Source organism: Callionymus lyra, chromosome 1 (genome assembly GCF_982586985.1).
Source record: "Callionymus lyra chromosome 1, fCalLyr1.hap1.1, whole genome shotgun sequence".
NCBI lineage: Eukaryota > Metazoa > Chordata > Actinopteri > Syngnathiformes > Callionymidae > Callionymus > Callionymus lyra.
The window spans coordinates 34,248,176-34,268,370 of record NC_141818.1 but is presented as its reverse complement, the minus strand read 5'-3'; the positions used below and the strand labels follow the sequence as shown (position 1 = coordinate 34,268,370).

At 42.7% G+C, this 20,195-nt stretch overlaps 1 protein-coding gene across 2 annotated transcripts; it reads left to right on the top strand.

Moving 5' to 3' along the window:
* Positions 1 to 1,324: 1,324 nt before the first annotated feature.
* Positions 1,325 to 19,976, top strand: rnf38 (ring finger protein 38). Of its 2 annotated transcripts, none has more exons than XM_087803970.1 (13): positions 1,325 to 1,427; positions 2,174 to 2,883; positions 8,227 to 8,288; positions 14,015 to 14,217; positions 14,563 to 14,962; positions 15,991 to 16,134; positions 16,327 to 16,497; positions 17,170 to 17,346; positions 17,429 to 17,532; positions 17,615 to 17,696; positions 17,788 to 17,909; positions 17,986 to 18,085; positions 18,953 to 19,976. In XM_087803970.1, the coding sequence occupies exons 2-13, from the start codon at positions 2,262 to 2,264 to the stop codon at positions 19,013 to 19,015; spliced, it is 2,250 nt and encodes a 749-aa protein (XP_087660096.1). In that variant the 5' UTR covers positions 1,325 to 1,427; positions 2,174 to 2,261; the 3' UTR covers positions 19,016 to 19,976. The 2 variants fall into 2 exon arrangements, with proteins under 2 accessions (XP_087660096.1, XP_087660086.1); XM_087803960.1 differs by having other exon boundaries at positions 17,612 to 17,696.
* Positions 19,977 to 20,195: the final 219 nt, after the last annotated feature.

The following is a 20,195-nucleotide window of genomic DNA, read 5'->3' as shown; positions in this document are numbered from 1 at the left end:
TTACACCCTCTCGCCTCACCCCCAACTTTTCTCCCTCCCCCCCTTATCTCTGTCCTTATCTGACCATTATTGAGAGGCAAAAAAGAAACCCTTGTTCTTCTCAGTGGCCACTTCCTCACTGTATGGGCCCGTGTGATGTGTGTGCATGACTATGAACTGATGCTAGAGACAGAGAAGGGAGGAGTCAGTTATTTGCATATCATCAAAGTAGTATCACACTCGGTAATAAGGAGAGGACGAGTGTGTGTGGAAGGAACAAAGGCAGGACGTACAATTTGGACGAACGCAAGCATCACACGTTTTAGTCGCGACCTTTGACTTTTGAGTCATTTTCTTCTACCTGTAAATGAGTTTCCTTTGCTGAAAAGGGAGATACTTCTAGTGTTATTCAGGATATTTATGCTGGATGATATAATTGAGCTTCAGAGTATTAACTTTTAAGATCAAATAGGATCAGAAAATGTGTATTCTTTTTTATAAAACCTCATCAAATTAAAACGGAATGGATGGCATATGTGGAACATTTTTCTGACAACTTAAATTTTATTTTATCTCAACTATTCAAACGACTTTGTTAAGTTCATTGTTTAAGACCCCCACCCTGTTTTTATCTTTGTAATTTTGGGGGAATTTTCCCCATACAATCTTTTTTTAATAAATATTAATTGATATTTAAGGTATTCCCTATCAGTTTACTTTATACAAACGGTTTATGTTTATTTTACTGGTATATTAGAGTTTATTTTATGTTAATCTTTTTGTTTTGTTTTCTTTATCCCCCCACATTATATCTTTCTTGACAGAAACATAGTATACGATCTGGAAATGTAACCCCCATCCCTGTATTTAATAGAAATTCCATCATTTAAAAATACATTAAAAAACAATACTGCAGTAATGCATACATAACTCTACTGCCACTTTAGTTGTCAAGAGCAAAGTTACCGCATAATTGCGTTAAAGGCGAACTTTTAGCTCTGGAGAAGACAGCTGCAATGCAAAGGGCTTTGGTATTTGTAAATAAATAATTTAAAGCCCCTTGCAGCCTGCCTCCCTGCTACTCACAGTGGCTGATAGAACAGGTCAAACCAGTCGAGCGCCGATTCGTCGAACGATCCACAACGACCCAAAAAACGTATACTTGAGGATTTAAAAATGAATAGCAACGTGTTTCTCCCACTGAATGGCGATATCGCGTGTTAACAATTCTCTTCCCTGGGGGGGTTTAGGGCTGCGAAAGAGCGGGAGAACGTAGTTTGGGGTTGTGGATTCATCTGCGATCGTTTGCTCGGGTCTGGCAAAATCCAGCTTGACGGTCTGTCACATTTCACGCTGACACAGTGGAGCTCACTCACACACACACACACACACACATATACACAGGATCGCTGTTATCGACACAATCGCACCGTGAAAGCGCTCCTAAGGTAAGCCTTTTTTTTTTTAAACCACCCGGGTTTCGGTCGAGTCTAAAAGGATCTCGAATGTCCGCCCGGTTTACCGTGTTTTAAATTTAGATTTACCACTTTTTTTCCCCGAAAAAAAAATCTTTGTGCGCTTCCCGAGACTGTCTTCGCCACATGACCGGCTAAAGCCTCGCTCTTGGATTAAAAACAAGCCCCAAGTTTCCCCAGAGTGTGTCCCCATGTTTGCTTCATACGACCCGTGGGTATTTAACTGGCTTTGAAGGCGTGGGTGGAGATTTTTCTCCCTGTTTGGTCGGCGGTGGCGGTGAAGGAGGAGGAGGGGTTGTTGGCTGCGCAAGCTAGCAAAAAAAGCTCCACACAGTCTCGCTAAAAACAAGTAAAAAAAATGTCCTAAACTACGTAAAGTGGCGGAAACTCGTGTCGCGTTACACCCTCGGGGTCCCGGGACCCCCCCGGTGTACTTCAAACACCCCCACTTTGAATTTCTATAGGCGTAAATTCGGTGTGTAGTTCCGTTAGCATGTCTCCCTGCCATGAGCTAATACAACCAGACGTCGTTATAGCCGCTGAAAACATACGCGTGTATTTCCTGTTTTTAAAAGATAAGAGTCGAAAATGGTTGATGGGTTAGTTAAGAAAACTGTACTGTTTTTTTTTTTTTTTTTTTAATTTTATTTGTGGGCTACGGAGTGTGTTACTGGTTTGAGATCAATATATTGAATTTATATATATTTTTATATTTTTAGTTGAATCGGCGTGAGAGGAAACGAGGAAACAAGGGAAGGAAAATAAAAAAAAAAAGAAGAGGAAACTGAGGAAATCCCCCGAAAGGAAATGCCAATCGCAGCCACCGGACAGCCCACGACTCAGGAGCCTAGAGTTTGCCCCCGGCTGCCCTCCACCCCGGAGCCCGGTCCTAAAGGGGTTGATTTATTCGACGAGGCAGGGGCGGCTGAGTCGGCCGAGCGGACAGAGTACGGGGGCGCAGAGGGGGGCCGAAGACTTGGGGGTTATAGTTACAGCCTCAGCGGCGCTAGGGGCTTTACGCAGCTCGGGTCCACCAACGCCTCCCCGCCGCAGTCCCCGGCAGCAGCGGCGGCGTCCTCCTCCTTCTACTTCCACCCGCTCCACGGCGGCCAAATGGCCATGGAGCCCCCCAGGACTCGATCACGCTCCCGCTCGGGATATTTCCAGCAGTTCGGTGCGAGCAATGGGAATGGATTAACTGCCAATGGAGTCGTGGGATCGAACCATCACCACCACCATCACCTCCATCACCACCATCAGCACCAACAGCAACTTCACCCACAGCATCATCAGCCCGGTGGACGCTTCCTGCTCGGGGCTCAGAGTCACCAGCAGCCGGAGAACCAGCTGCAAGCCCCGGGAAGCAACACTTCTCCCGGGTTGCAAAGACTGGCTTCCGTCCCTGGAGCGCAACGCATTCCGGCAGCAGGTAAATTCAAGAGATTTTTTTTATTGAAACGAGACATTGTTTATTTCAGTTAAAAAAAAAGGTAAATCCCACTGTTGTAGTCACAACACTGGCAATAAAAGTTTTCTTAAATGAATTATAATATGGGTGGAGTAGACATTTAAAAGGTCCATTATTTGTTGTTCCACAATAGTAGTATTATATATAGTGATAATAGTGCCAAAGTTCTACCTAAGCTAATGCAAATCCAGGTGTTTTACTCGGGCCGCTCTTTATAAAAGGTTATACTTAGCTTTTTCTTTTTTTTTAAAATTCTGGGCAGATACATTGACGTGCACTAAATGTGAAGAGTTAAATTTCTTCTTGCTAGAAAATGACAATTTGTACAACCGAGGTAAAAACACTGGGCACCCCTTGTGTCTAGTTTTCATAAATTTGCCTTTTTAAGATCAATCCTAGGAAAGTCCAAACCAGTAGTCAAAGTTCTGGGGGCCATTTGCCTCCAAGATGACTTTAACAAAATGACTTTTTGAGTCCCTGTGGCTGCTTACTGGAGAACTTGCCACACTTGTGTTGAATCTCAGACTGTCCTGCCTAGTCCATCGTCTCTGCTCGAGGTCCCTTTTGATTAAAATGGCTTCACATCATCCCTGTTTTCTCCGCTTCTTTAGTGTCTTGGCTCAACATGTGTATGGTTGTGTCATTCTCCTTTTAAGTTGGCTTATAACTTGGCTAGTCAAACAGAATATTTCACATTTAATTGTCATTTGGTACAATTTACCAACATAACTGCTGGTCTTTGAAGACAAAATATTCTTTTTTTTTTTGCAGTTACTTGAGAGGATATTCGGTCATTCATATATAATCCCCCCCACCCCCTTACCATCCCAACTGCCTGTTGCACTCAATGGGGGAAATGTCTTTGGCTAAAGTTGCAACTGTATCCAGCAGAGTTCCCGAGATAACTCTGCTATTCTCTCATTGAAATGTCTCACTAAGCTTTTTATTAACGGTTTTGGTCACCACCACCACCCGGGGACTTTAATTACATTTTTAAAAAATAAAATTCGTCTTTGTTAAATGGTTCCTAGTGACAGTCAGTTTAACATTTTTACTAGTAGGAGTAGGAAAACTGTTGCTAAAATTAAGAACAAACGGTTCACACCTTTAAGTCAGAAGTTCCTTAAATGGGACTTGTATCCATAGCATTCAGCTTTTTTTTTTGTTTCACAGAACGCAGAATGTGTATTTACTTCATATATGTGACTTAGACTTTACCCAAAAGCCTTTGAAAAAGCATTTACATTGACGGCACATTTGGTTGATCAGTTGATTTCCTTTCCCTCTGATTTTTTTTTTTTAAGCTAAAATATTAATCATTGAAGGAAAGGGCAATTTCAAAACTCCCCTTGGTTCTGAGCTAATCAAACCAAAAAAATGAAACTAAAAAAAAACCCAAAACTTGATTGCAATCTCACTTTCAAAGCTCCTGCCATAATATTTATTCTGATTTTTAAAGACCCAGGACGAAGGGTTCATCTAGCTAAATGCCAGGGTGGCCTCCTGTAGTTCAACCACTAGTTTATTGCAATAAATGTTTGATATTCATATTTAAGTAATGAATCATCGTGCCCAAAACTGTTCGTGGTTCATTGATAAGAATACAAAGCTGGTGGCTCATGCCGATCCACTGTCCCAACACTCTCCCAGCCATATCTTCTTTCTCCATACATCAGTGAACCCACTCCGAACCCCCCCCCCCCTGCCCTCGTCCCTCTTGTCTAATGGACGGATCGTTTTAATGGATTGCCCAAAGCAGCAGAGGGGACACACACCAGGGCCACTCTACATTTGCCCCTCCACTTTGCTACAGTCCACTACTTCTGTGTCCACAACAGAAGTGGCCGCATGCATTCTCTTTTTATGGCTGTGGCGATACACTCGGCTCACGATGCATGTCCAAACACAACGTACTTCCATGCACTTGCATCTTTTTGCGAAATTGAATTGAGGAAACGATGAGGCCAAAACATGTCCATAAGATGTCCATAACATAAGATTTAAAAGAAGCTGGAGTAAAATGCATCCTCTCGTCCTCAGTCACCGCCACCGTCGCAGGATTTAATTGTTTTTTTTCTTTAGTTGCGCACTATAATAACAACGATAATGAGAATAAATGTCAAAGGTGAAGTTAAAGATCATCACCCTGTTTATCTGCTGTATGTGTGGTCAACATCTTTTTACTTTCACCTGCCTTTTTTGCACCCACACGTTTGATTCCCACTTGTGGGCACAAACTTCCAGGTACAATAGATGTTTTTTAGTCCAACAACCACCCCTTCCCCCCACACAATGTGGATGTCAAGAGAATGCTTTTAAATTCATGAAAGCTTCTGTAGCCATTTCATAAAAGCTGATAAGACGCTGTTAATTGCTCCGTCAGAATTTGAACCATATGACAGATGTCATCCATATAAGCCACCCTTTAAAAGCTTCCATCTCAACATTTTGCTCGACATAAATTTGGGCCAAGGTGCGAGGTGTGTGTGCGGGAAGCTGTTGGAGCCAAACCGAGTTAATGTACACCTTTAGATTACTGTGGGAGGAGGCGGCTCACGTCAGACTTTCAAAAGTAACTCTTGCTCGCTTTGTCAAGCATGCCTGCCACTCTCGTAACTGTCAGCTGGGCAATAACTGTCGTCCACATAGTTTTGAGCAAGAAAATGTCTGTTTAAAAGAGTTTTTTTGAGAGATGATGTGATGGAGAAAGTGAGGAAACGTGGATGCAGGAAGATAAAGCAGAAAGATCTATAGTAGGGTGGGTGGCTGGGAGTGGGGGGGTGGGGGGGCAGGCCGGCAGATAGGGAAATGGATTTCTGGCAGGGAAGGAGGGGAGATGAAGCAATGGTGAGTGTGAGGAGGGAAGGAAGAATGTGCAACTAGGGTGTCTTGACTAGGGTGGAGAGGTAGAGGAAATGGATAGAAATAGCTGATGCTCTTGGAGGCTTGCATTAAATCAATAATGGTCAAGAGGGTGAAGCCACAACCCACTCCACTCACACTCCCCCTTTCCATCTTACCCTTGGTCTCTTACTCACCCATGCTGTTCGCCTGCAATCACAACCCCCCCCCCCCCCCCCCGCCTTCCACCCTCCTATTATAATTTACAAAATTCACTTAAACGAATCTACCATATCATCTACATCAGAAGTTACTCATCTTAGATTAGACTAATGGTGCTTTTCCACTACACATGTCTGTACTGTATTCAACATTATTCTGTTGTGCTCACCTACTGGTGGTGGGGGGGGAGGCATCATAATTTAGCGTTGGGAAAATTAAATTAAATTTATCAATGGCTTACTTATCAAACACAAGCATTCATGTATTGTTTAAAACAAATAAGTGGTGGGTTTCTTTCTTACTTTCCTTTTTGTTACTGAAAATAGTATATGGTTTGACGTATCATGCTAGTGAAAACTCGACACAGAGTCCGGTCGAGTAGGGTCAAGACAAGCCGGTGGAAAAGGGTCATAAATGCATGAACAAAAATATATAAATTAGATTTCTGACTGAGCCAATTGCATAATAGGGTTAATGGCCTACTCAACGTTGCCTGTAGCTCCTTTCGTCGCCCAAGAACAAACTGGATATCGGATACTTCTGTCATTGTCATGACGACAAGCATTCTCTCTGGTTCAATTAACTTTACGCTTCACGCAGATCAAGACCACAGACGGCATTCTGAGTGTTTGATCGAGCTACTACCTTATTTTGTGCATGGGTACATGGACGTTGGAGTGTCTAGGCAAGACCTACTTTCTAGTTCTAGATTTGATCGAAATAAACTGCTCCGAAGACCGTATTTCTCCTTGGATTGTTATATTACACACAATTGGCCGACATTGATGTTAATAGAATTCCTTTAATGGAGATTTGCACTATCCAACACATTGCACTTCTCTCCGAGCCGTCCGCAACTTTTCCCATGGCCCTCAGAGGAGGCGAATTTTATGTTCGGTCTGCTGCTCCCAACAGCCGGCATGATGTCATTGAATCATTTAAAACCTGTTCAGTAGCTCCTGAGAGATGAGCTCCAGTGAGCGACTCCGTCGCTGTGACTCGGCCCTGACTCGGTTCACTGGATGTGGACGATGTGAAAAAGGAGACTGTTCAGCAGGAAAGGTTACCTTTTGAGCCTATTGTGATTATTATTATTTTTTGTGTTGTTCAGATGAGGACTCTGCAGTATGTCTCATAAATACTAGTGCTCTTTACCTACACTAGTATGCTTAAACTTTTCACCCGGTTAGCTGAGCTGGTGTGAAGGTATCCTACTTAATCCCTTTGTTTTAAGAACCCATTTGAAGTAGCAAAGGTGTCGAGATTGATGGGAGTACTTCAATCACATCAAAGCAGAATGATTGGCGCAGCAGAAAACTGCAAACAAACAAAGTTGACAAAGCTCCTTTTATCATGTATCCCTTTTTAGTCAAGCTTTTGGTATCTCTGTCATGAAGGTAGACGTGGCTGCTGTGCCCTTGGGAGCACTTCCCCTTTGCAGCGTTACATTGCTGACACCATCTGTGTTGTGGACGCCCCCGCTGAATCCAAGCCCATGACAGAGGGGGGGCGAACGACACTTAAATAGTACAGTATAGAAATGAAAAGGCGAAAACAAGTACAAATCTCGAGTGGAGATACGAGCAGGCTGCGTGATCGGGTTTCTTCTCTGATCCCTGATTACTGTATTTGTTTTGATGGTCCGTGTGAACACGTAGTAGCATCACACACCAGATGATACCATGTGTTTCGCTTTAGCGGTGAACACATGGTCAGTATGTGTCTTGCGAAAACATGTTTGTCATTCCAAAGGGATATTGTATCGATGATCGGATTAGATTTCTCAAGATAATCTGGGATCTCTTGGTGTGATCCGTTTCATCTCATAAGTATAATTGCCGTATCTGTATTTTAGAGATCAGTGCTAATCCAGATATATTGTGTATGTATTGCTAGTGACTATGATGAAATAAATACATCAAACATGATCATTTTTACTTCCTTTTTTTGTAGTATTCTCAAAGGAAAATGGCAGATCTTTGTATTTGATGTTTGAGCACATCTTGTTCTCCCATTTACGTTGAATTTTTGTTCTTATTTATATAGTTAATAAACATTTTTTGGTCCTTTAAAATCCCAATTAAACGCTTTACACATTTTTCGCTGTCCTGTTGCCATAGAAAAGCATTGTTTGCTAATTCACCCTGACATATTCCCAATTTATTCGCACACAAATGAAGTCCCTTGATGTTCTGTATAATCTTTGTTTGCATATGTTAATCTCATTACATTTGTTTGTAGGAGCTTCTGGTGGGTTGTTCCACTGCCATCCAGAACATGCGTATGGAGACGAAAGCGATAAGGTAAATATTATTATTATTTTTTTAATATTTGAAAGTGTACTTATTTCTGTGGTTCATGAGCAAAGCCGAAAATGTATTAAAAGATTTCAAATGATCACTTCCGGTATAGTACCGGAGACACATTGAAAAGGTACAACCAAACGTGCGTCAAAGACGCAAATGACAAAATTGAGTGTTCCGCTTGAGCATGGGTGTCGGATTTAATCGCAAAAGGGGCCATATCTTGTTTGCAGTCGAGGTCGCCGGCTGAACATGATGTGTATTACGTCTGTTTGTTCTCCTTTACCAAACATTACCATCAAATTTCTTGTTTCCAACATCAGTTTCACTCGTTGGCAAGAATAATCTATGTTCTTTATCTTTTCTTCAATTGATAGTTCACCCAACATTCCAACTTCACTCCTTTTCTACTCATCCTAATGTCGACTAAGGTTTGGGATTATTTTCAGTAAGTAAGGAGTAAGCCTTTTTAGAGTTATAGGGAAAAATGTATCTTAATTTTAATTGAAGCTTCTGGAGCTCATGTTGATCTTTCTCCAAAAAGATGCTTAAATACACCCATATGCATTCGTTCTGCTTATTTGTAAGCTTTGACGAGAATAATTGTTTTGGAAAACCCTTAAAAAGTACTCTGAAAATATAAGCTTATGTAATTTTTTTAAGGAACAATTCTCAATGCTTCGATACAATATTGACATTTCATACAAGCATTATTGAAGGCATAAATGGATGCTTTTAAGCATCTTTTTAGTGGCTTCCTCCCTGGGCCCTCGGTTGCTTCATTTAAATGGATGTACTCTTTGCCTATAACTCTAAAAAGGAACGTATTACTTAACATGATTTATAATTAATAATCCCAACCCTTAGTCAAACTGAGGGTGAGTAGAAAAAGAAGAAGTTTTGGGGTAAACTAACCCACTAATCCTCTTAGAATTTGAGCATACCGTTCTTTCTGCAGGCAATAAAATGACTTGGTTCTCCGTGCTTTGTGTCGGACATGTTTTCTCTAGAACTAGTTTGGTGTTTTTAATTTGAATACTTCCGGTGACAATTCCTATTCCTTGTTTCTATTCCAGTTCCATTTTTTTTTTTTTTAATTTTAGGTTTATTTTTTAGATTTTATGAATGAAACGGTCTGACCTTCTCCACCGATTCTGCTTCTATTAATAAAAACCCGTCCTCTGCACTCGTCTTCTTTGGTGTTCAGTGGCTTTTCTTCCATTTCGTCGACTAAAAATGTAAACCTTTGCATTCTGGGCGTTTCCAAAAGCTATCCCGGTTGCAATAGATTCTAATTTCTCGATAGCCAACCGTATCTAGAGCGTCACAAACGAGAAACTCTTTTATATTTATTTGAATACTATGAGTCCAGACATGTTTCTTTCACGCTTTTTACCTCTGTAAAAATGGACCAGTCGATTGTATAGATATATATACTCTCTGAGAAAATGCTTGCTTAGGCTCTCAGAACCAAGTTTGTCCTCTGCACGTGATGGGCTTCTCACCATCGCTCTCACTTCTGTGTCAGCAAAGGGGATGAGAAAGGTGTTGCAGGAAGCTGGAACGGAGGGAGGTGTTTGTTCACCTCCAGCTGTGGGACTTGGTGGGAGTGAGAAAAGAAGGGAGTGGAAGGGAAAGGGAGAACGGTGGTGAAGAAAGCGAAATGTGCTTTGAAATCTTGTTGATGGAAAGGAAACACGCGGGGGAGGAGGAGGAGGAGCTGCTTCTTACTAATATTAATGAAGGCGATGTGTTGACGCCCCGGCGTAGAAAGACAGACAGAGAGAGAGGGAGAAAAGAAAGGCGGCAAACCTTCAATAGGCCGGAGCCGCTCTTTATTATTTTGCTTCCCTCGATTGACGGCACAACAGCTGATGGCCAGTGAACGCCTCTGTGTTTCAAGTAGGGACTCGGAGGGATAAAAGAAGATGGGCGTGTCCTTTTATCTGTGTGTGTGCATGATGCGTTCCCTCCTTCAATGTGAAGTGTGTGTGTGTGTGGTCTTCACACCGTGAGCAGAGCAGAGTGTGCTGTAATATCAGCCACAGTTCACAATGTTTCCAGGGCCACTGGAAGTCACGGTGTGTGCCGACCGAGCCTGTGTCGGCAGGCAGTTCCTTCAGACTTTGGTCAAAACATTTTCCGGACCAGGCGTTTCTTTTTTCGCTCTGGTTTCAAGCTCTTGTTTCTCTGTGACTGAGTTCCTCTTACTCGTCCCCACGTTTAATGTTTTCATGGATGCAAATGTCTGGTGCATTCTCATTGAAGCGAGTGTTCAAGAACGCTTGATATTTGTTCAAAAATTGGACGCCAAACACTATTACTGAACGCAATCCCATTGTCATTGAATGTATCATTCGTGGATGAGAAAGAGGTAAAGGTTGACAGTCTACCTCATCAACATATTATTTAAAAGGAGTAATAATGTAAAGTGCTATCTATTTATCACCGTGTATCAATATAAATGGCATCTTGTAAAAAGAAATAAACGGGTTTCGACACGACGATGACCGTGTATTACAATAGCATGATATACTGCGATATTCTACAGTCGATTGTGTAGTGCTACTTTTTTTTCACACCTTCAACCAAACTGTGGTCGGCAAGAGAAATGCGTCGACCTGGTAATTTGCTTAAAAGGGTTGTCCTGCAATCTGGACACGGGTCAAACGACCTCCATTGGACTTGGGAATTGATCGACAGTGCTCTGCTCCCCCGCCCTGTCCAAGCACATCCCTCTCTCACAAATGAATTCCTGCGTCTATGCATGGTGGTACCTGTCCTGTGCTGTTAGGCGTGGGTTCACAGAGACGTTTGATGGCAAGTTGTTTGAGAGGAAATGCACACACATCTCGCCACACAAGCTTCTTCCTTCTAACATCGGTGGACAGGCCTATTAAACTTTCATACTAATGGTCAGTCTTCATGTGTGTGTGATGGTTTGCAATGCAATGGCTGGCTTAGGAATTGTAAGGGACAGGGTGGCTGTCCCAAGGGTATTGGGGTGTTGGGTGGGACGCTGAAGGGTTGTTGGGGAGATGTGCATGTCGCTCGTGTCCCCTGGGCAAGGCCCCCCCCCATTGTGTTCTCTATGGTCCCTGCTAGCATTCAACTGTATTCGTCGTTGCTTTGCCTCTGCCTAGATTCTGGTTCCATTTTTCAGGGACATTATTTCTTGGCCGGTTTGTATTTCCACTTGGTCGGATGATAAATGTGTAAAAAGCCAAATTATCTCAAACCTCTTTTTTTTAATTGGTGTTCTTAATGCTTTATCTTTCAGGGTCAATATGACCCAGAGGCCCAAAAACAAATGTTTGTGGTATCCCTTGTGTGAGACCACAGGCCTCAGGGTCACCTTGACCCTAAGATGACACAAGGGTTAATTTCCTAAAATTGTATGTATAAAGTTGTACACACCACCGCTATCTTTGAGTGTCAACGGCAACATGGCAGAAAGGGAAGTCGATCTTCTGCTCATTAGTAGTTCTTTCTAAATGTTCATTGTTGTTCTGGTCACATGATGGATCTGGTTTTACAGACGCATAGGTTTGAAATGTAAGATGGCGATTTTATTTTTAGTAGAATTAAAAAAAATCTTCATTTTAATTCCCAAAAATGGGCCTTTTCTCATCCTACATGGGTATTAATGTGTGTGTTTGATTATACTGTGACCGTGTGTTTAAAATGTGTTTATATATTAGTTGTTAAGCATCTTGTAGTTTAAGATAATTACAAGAGGATGGTGTTTGTTTCTGCATGAATGTTTAAGCTTTCTTTTATTACTTGTGTACCATAAGTAATTTCCAAAATGGCATCTTTAATTAAATGAAAAGGTTCTTCTATTGTTAATGGATGATATTTAGTTTTTCACATGAGAAGTTGATCCTTGTTATTCATAGCTCAAAGATGGATTCAATGTATAATCGATCCCAGCCCTAAATTCTGTTCTCCAACATGTAGCCACCCAAAAAAAGCGCCGATCTGAGGTCGAACATTAAGCACATTAGTTGAACCGACCTGACTTAAGGGCTTAAGCCAGCGTGTACTTCTTGGTGTTGGTTCTTCTTTTCACGGACGCATGATATTTATTTTGGTGGTGTTGTGTCTTATCAAAGGGCACCATGAGTCATTGATGTGTTAAAGAACTATTATTGAAATAGTGTTGTTTCCCTAAGGAGCATTATATTGTTCTCTCTTTGCTTCCAAAAGTCAAACAGTGGCAGCTGCCTGTGTGTGTGTGTGTGTGTGTGTGAGTGTGGCTGTGAATTGGTGCATATCTGCAGGCAGTTTCCATAACTGTGTGTTTCTCGGCCACTTGCTTGCCAGCTGTTTCCTGTAAGCTATCGTCGTTGTGAGTCGTACGTGTGGAGTCACAGCAACTGAGTCACGTTTTTTTTCTCTCTCAAATCCAACTTGAAATGTAATTGTTGAAAGTTAAAGGGACGAGCTTCGCGTCTCTGAAGCAACCAGTAAGTTCCTGATAGCACGGCAACGTTTTTTCTTTTCGCGCTCTGGCGGGAGTGACTAATAAGTGACACATGGGTGTGTGTTTGTGCGCTTTTTCAGGCACACGGAGTGCCAAAAGTCAGAGTCACCGCTTGACGGTAAGTCAGGTGAGTCACAGATGAGACGATAGCGTTGCAACATAGACCATGATTCATCTAGAACCTGGACGAAGTCGGGTGTTGTCACCATCAATGACGGATATTTGGGAAATTGGTAATGCAATACTCTTTTTCTAGTCTTGAAGAAAAAGCACGCATTGGATATTTAGACAATTACTTGTATTGATTTATATTAAAAAGGTCATTTTTTACTTTTAATTATAGTTTCATCCTTGTTATTTATTGGTTGATATTTTATAATATAATTTTATTAAATATTTAGAATAATGGTAACTTTTTTATTAATTTATTATTATTGTTATTGTTATTTTCTTTACAATTTTTGAGTTTCCGTTTAAATTCCGACCACTAAAACAGGACACAGTTGTTGTTGTTGACACGTTTTTGTTTGTTCAGGCTTTTCCTTGATTTTCTGGAACTCCTGTGTGTTATCAGTTTTATCTTGACCTTTAAAGTATATACTTTATTGAATATTGTTTTGATTGTTTAAGCGCTTTGTGACCCTGGTCTAGAAAAGCGTTATACAAATAAAACTTACTTACTTACTTACTTACAGTTGGCTCCAGCAGCTTTTAAAGCTGATCATGTCTTGGCTTCAAAAAGGTTTCAACACACCCCTATTAAAAAAAAAAAAAGAAAAAAAAAAGAAGAAAAACCGGTCCTTGTATTTTCTATGGATTTATTTATTTTTAATTTATTTAAATGTGATTAAATGAACAACAACTTAAAGGATTTTCCTGTGTGTCTGAATGTAAAAGGACTTGTACACATGTGCTGTGGAGGGTGTGACTGATACATGGGCCTGTAAGTGCTTGTCTTGCGTTCACATTTCCTCAATCTGGGAGGAAGTGGTTGTGAACCCTGAGGGCCTCTGAGTTCTGCCAGTATAACACGGCCTCGCTCGCACAAACACTCGTTCACATAAGCACACACATGCAGGAAATGCCACAAGTCACAAAGGAGGCGAGTGTCTTCGGCAGAGTGTTTGCCGGCGGGACAGTGAATTGGATGTGTTTTGAATCCAGCGCTATGGGTCAGTAACCGCAATGCCATCCCCTCTCTCTCTCTCCCCCTCTCCTTCCCTCCCCTCCTTTATCTCAGAGCGAGGAAAGTCCCAGTCCAAAGCGCCAGAGGCTCTCCAGCCAGTCCATGCTGGAGCAGATAACCTCATCCGTTCCCCCTCCATCCACCCCGTCTCCCCCCATCCGGCCGTGGGAGTCAGGACCTCCGAGTCGAAGGCAGCTCCACCCCCACGCACATTATCACCAGGAGAGATGCCTCACCCCGGCCCGGCACAGACGCAGGTAAATGTCTAGATCTGGATGTACACAAAGAAAAGTACTGATTAGGATCATAAATAAAATGCAACCAAACTAAAAAGGAATATGGTTTACAATCATAACAATAACATGTTTTCTAACCACTTGGGTAAATGATTAATGCACATGTTTTATTATTAGTTTAGAACCTGCTATTTCTGTACTAGAGTGTGCATGTTTACTAGTTTTATTGTTTATATATTTATCATTTCATTATTTAAAAATGTATTATTGCGTTAATTTATTGTTTTTATTTTCATAATTTTCATTTTCCTTCAGAAACATTGTCGTTTTTGACTTAAAGACACTTTTTTTCCAAATCTTCCCTAGCCCTCCTGCAAGGCGCCAGCGAGGTCGCCTCTCCCGGCCCTCCCGAAACATTCCGCCGCACCACCACCACCACCACATCGCCAGCCACGTCTCGGCGCCACGACTCTCCCCCACCGACCTCCAGGATGAGAACCTCCGCCAGAACCCTCATCCCTCAGCCGCACACCAGGCGTACGCCATGCACGCGTCCACCACATACAGCCAGCCCCTCGCTCACGGGGGCGCCGCTCCCGAAGAGCCCAGGGCCTTCCATCCGCCGGCCCTGTCCCCGCGGCTGCTGCACCCGGCTGCTCATCACCACCACCAGCATCTTCATCATCATCATCAACAGCAGCAGCAGCAGCAACACCAGGCGACGTCGCAGCAGCAGGGGGCCATCGTCATGGACCTGCACGAACAGGTAATACTGCAATAAAGTCATTGTTAATTGGCTATTTAACTGTATTTAAGTGGCCCTGTTGAGCACGTAGTGAATCATGTCAATAAGTTTCTACAATATTCTTGACCTCATGGGACAAGTTTATAGTAAGAATTAATAAAAAGGAAATATCACCAAACACAACATGCATTAAATAAAAATGTCATTGTAGCTTTGTGACACCAAGGCAAGATCAAACCCTTTTTAATATCATTTACAACATTCTGACACTTTTAATTAAATGATTATTTAAACGTTTCCTAACATAATAATACTCTTATACTACACTTTCTTCAACTCTTTCTTTTTTTTCTCCTTAAACTCTGCACTGAATCAGCCATTTTTGTTTTTGTTAACCTGAAAAATCTACCTCTTTTATGTTTTAGATTCAAATAAAAAAAACACAATAAACATTAATTTAATGAACCAAACAATATTAATTTAAATGATAATTTCTGCTGCTCCATAATTTCGAGGCATGATGAAACATTTGTTGATATCATTTTTTTAAAAAACATTTTTCCAATATTAATGACATTTTCTTTAAAATGACAGATCATAATTAGACCATCTTTCTTTCTTAAGTTTACTTCATTTTCTATTCCTTTATTCTTTTCAATTTTAGTATTTCTTGAACTGAAAGAGTTACTACTTCGATTGTTAAGATTGAGATTTAAAAAACTAAATTAATGTATACATTTACAATTCCAGCTCAGCTTCATAAATAACACCAAGGCATGATTATGCTTTTTTTTTACATAAACTTATTTACAACATTTTGTCACTTTTAAGTTAATTTTTGAAACTTTGCCCATCATAGACTATTTTTCAGGTCTTTGGCTTGAAATATTATTTATTTTCTTGTTTCCTTTTTTAACCCAACACATTTTTATGTTTTCCAAAGTGATTTAAGAGCAAAAGACTGATTTCTCCACTGCATGTTCTCTAGACAGTCAGGTACCTACTCAAATAGGTTATTTATAATAATAATTGGACTGACGTCTCTCCAGCTCCAGCAGACCACGGTGCCAGTCTCCTACTCCCATGGCCTCACAGCACCCTTGTGCAGCAGTCAGCACCTTCCCCCAAACTGCTCGTCCCAGCACGTCGCCCCCTGCAGCGTGGTCTTCAGCACAGGACAACACTACCACCCGGTGAGACGCTGATATAACGTTCTTTCTGCTGTCAATGGAAAGTACAGGTCGTGCTGCCCTCCCAGGGAAACGTGTCGCCCCCTTAAAAAGCGGCTGGTCGGGGGGGCCCCCCTCTAAGTCTCTGCTTCCACCTGGTGGACGAAAGTGAACTCGCATGCGCTGGAAGTAACGTTTATGTTCCCTTTTCTATAGATGCTCCAAGCGTGTTCCATGCAGCACTTGCCGGTGCCGTACGCCTTCCCGTCGCTGCTGTCCAGCGAGCCGCAGTTCCTGCTCCCGCCTCCCCCGCACATCGCTCACCACCCGCCACACCTCCCCGCCCACGGACAGTTCCTTCCCTTCCAGACGCAACAGCCCAGATCGGTGTGTAGACGTTGACGAATAATGAAGTGGTCATCAAGTCATCCGATGAGTCTGTGACGAGTTGACGGGAACACGAGCAGAGTTGAACATTAGTTTGAGGCAGAAACGATGCTTTTTCTTAACACTGTTTAAAATTAAATATAAATGCTCACGTTCTTATACTTCAGAATGTCAGCAAAGTGCAGCCCGGGGGCCACACGCGGCCCCATGACGTTGAATTCTCTGTACTACTAGGTTCTTGATTCAGGATTTTTTTTCTCCGTTTTTTTCTTTTTCATGAAAAGTTGAATATTTTATTGGCATAGTCGTTAGTGTTTTCCATCAATTTTTGGCTCCTCTCTTTTGGCTTGACGGCCCATCACAACAGCGACGTACAAATGTGGCCCCCAAGGAAATTGAATTGCCCACCATTGTTCATTGTTTCATTGCTGAGGCGGCTGAAGCGTACACGTCACCACTTGTGTTTTGCTGCCCTCTACTGGTTACACAAGGATCGTACGATGACACGTTGCCATTTACTTTTGGCAATTTCTTGTAAAATTAGGTGTTTTTATGTACATTTAAAAAATAGTTCTCCTTGAAAACAGGCAGGGTTAAGTGAGTTACGGGATTTATTATTTAAAAACTGGTGCCATCATGGTAATGACAAATGTTTGTTTTTTTTCTTCTCAGCCGTTACAGAGGATTGAGAACGAGGTGGAGCTTTTGGGCGAACAGCTCTCGGTGGGCGGAGGCTTCGGCTACGGCCACCATCACCAACACCACCAACCTCCGTCCACGCTGCCTCCTTCCAACCCGCTCCAGTTCCTGTCCCACCACGACCCGCTGTCCCAGGAGCTCTTCACCGTGGTCAGTGTGCGCAACAAACTTGCAACACATGTACACACGGCTTTCTGAACACGTTGTCAAGTAATGAACCTCTCGCCCTCAGCCGTACCCACACTTCATGCCTCGACGCTTCACCAGCAGGCGCTACAGATCCCAACAGGCCGTGCCTCCGTCACCGTACCATCCCAGCTTCCTGCCCTACTTCCTGTAAGTGCCACGTGGATTGACGTGTCTCTGTAGACTAGCGGGAAGTTGAGTTCACTGACAATCCTCCCGTTTCCACCAGCAGGTCCATGCTCCCCGTGCCCAATGTGACCCCGACCATCAGCCTGGAGCTGGACGTGGACGACGGGGAGGTGGAGAACTATGAGGTGAGACTTCCTGTGAGAGCTCCCTCTTGTGGTCAGATTGATTCGAGAAAAAAAATGGCAACTTGATTTACTCTTATTTAAAACCCGCCAGGCTCTGCTGAACTTGGCCGAACGCCTCGGAGAAGCCAAACCTCGAGGACTTACCAAAGCGGACATAGAGCAACTTCCGTCCTACAGGTTCAACCCCAACAACCATCAGTCGGAGCAGACCATGTGAGTCCCGGAGCCTCTTGACGTGATTGTCTACGATTTGGCCGTGTTTGTTGATGTCGTTGTCTTTGCCCCGCAGGTGTGTGGTGTGTATGTGTGACTTTGAGTCTCGCCAGCTCCTCAGAGTGTTGCCCTGCAGTCACGAGTTCCACGCCAAGTGTGTCGACAAGTGGCTGAAGGTGAGTTTTGCATCACCAAGTTTTTTGTTTAAAAAAAACCTGAAACTATTCGACTATCAAATCGACCTTTTGCTGTATACATTTGGGATGACGGATGGAATAACTTCTGCTTTAGCTGCTAAGCTAACGGCTACGAATGATATTCAGCTGCTAATGCTACAAAAAAGTCGATTGTACCAAAATAGCACTATAGTCACCAATAGCATAACATAGTTGGCTAACTCTTACTCAAACTGCTACGACAGCTAACTTAACAGCAGCAGGAATAATAGCTGCTTATGCGAAAGCTACAATACAACGGCAGCTAACGACACAACAGCCGCTAGAGCCACGACACGACAGCCGCTAGAACCACGACACGACAGCTGCTAGAGCCACGTAACGACAGCCGCTAGAACCACGACACGACAGCTGCTAGAGCCACGTAACGACAGCCGCTAGAGCCACGACACGACAGCCGCTAGAACCACGACACGACAGCTGCTAGAGCCACGTAACGACAGCCGCTAGAGCCACGACACGACAGCCGCTAGAGCCACGTAACGACAGCCGCTAGAGACACGACACGACAGCCGCTAGAGCCACGACACGACAGCCGCTAGAGCCACGACACGACAGCCGCTAGCGCCACGACACGACCGCCGCTACCTCCACGACACAACCGCCGCTAGAGCCACGACAGCCGCTAGCGCCACGACACGACACGACAGCCGCTAGCGCCACGACACGACAGCCGCTAGCGCCACGACACGACAGCCGCTAGCGCCACGACACGACAGCCGCTAAATCCACGACAGCCGCTACATTAGCCAAGATTGTCTTATATATGCCTTATATATATATATCTTATTGTTTTGTCTTTTTCAGTCAAACCGCACGTGTCCAATCTGTCGAGCAGATGCTTCCGAGGTCCAGCGGGATTCTGAGTGACCTCATCACGACCCCACCATTTGTGAACGCACCAAACGCACAACTCTCTCTCGGCCTGCCGCACACTCTCACACAAACGGGACCAGGACATTTTTTTTCCCCTCAGACACACATTTCCAACTTTAAAAAATGTGGTTCCTCCTGATCTTTAAATGGCCTTGGTATCACTTGATGGCATCTTCTAATAATATCCTCTACAATTGTAAGCAGAGAAGCACATTTGAGCTCATCCCGACTCAAGATTGATGCAACAAACCACAACAACGATGCGACTAGACATCCTAAGAGTGGCTTCACTTCAACTTCACTGGTCTGTCCTTCTATGTTTGACTCATTTGTTTATATTCGGCTCTCGTCCGAGTTCTTCTAGCTCGTTCTTCAAGTAGGTGCCAAATGTTCCCGTTACATTTACTGACCAAATTCCCCCGTTTACCATTGTTTATCTTTATTTTTATTTTTTAAATGTTTTCGGTGTGTGTCTGATTCACTAGGACAATCTAACAAAACCTGAAATGTCTTACGTCATTCGTGTCCTTTTCATTCCTGCTAAATAGTCCGATTTTTGATTGTCGATGATTCAAGAACAGCGTATTTTTGTGTGAATGAACCTGTGTTTAATCACCTGTTTAAGAGGGAAGTTTTGTTTTCGTTGGGCAGTTTTCTGTTGCTTGTTACTCTAGCAAATACCTCAGTCCCACTATTTATATTTTTATTTCTTTTGGTTTCGCTTTTTACCTTTGAAAGAAACTGTGTGGTTTCAGGTCCATGTAATATATCTGTAACCAAAACGATCGGAAGGCCAGTGATGACGGTGTTTTTAAAAGACATTTGTACATTTTTGTATGAGAGTTATTACTAGTTAAACTTTATTATGTAGTGCAATGTTTTTTTTAAACATCCCTTGTCCTGTCTTTTGGATTTCAAAAGCTGGTTCAACAATAAATGTATAAAGTCTTCTGAAGTGAGTTTTTTTTTTTTTTTCTTTCACGTTAAGATTTAAAACCCATGTTCATGTAGCACTGGCGTTCAGGGCCCACTAGTCGGCGCTGTGTTCTCAAGGTTTATTATTTACATTTAATGTTGTCAAAGAACATGAGGGACAGTTTGAGTGACACATTATCAAATGTTGTGGTAAGGTTAAGATGGCGAAAATGATCTATAAGTTATTTTAAAAAAACAT

What these genes read in the sequence shown, in the direction of transcription:
- rnf38 (XM_087803960.1), top strand. Translation starts at nt 2,262, where the DNA reads ATGCCAATCGCAGCCACCGGACAGCCCACGACTCAGGAGCCTAGAGTT. An exon ending in ATGGAGACGAAAGCGATAAG is followed by an intron (nt 8,289 to 14,014) that starts GTAAATATTATT and finishes CCTTTATCTCAG; the next exon opens with AGCGAGGAAAGTCCCAGTCC. An exon ending in CATCAGTCGGAGCAGACCAT is followed by an intron (nt 17,910 to 17,985) that starts GTGAGTCCCGGA and finishes TTTGCCCCGCAG; the next exon opens with GTGTGTGGTGTGTATGTGTG.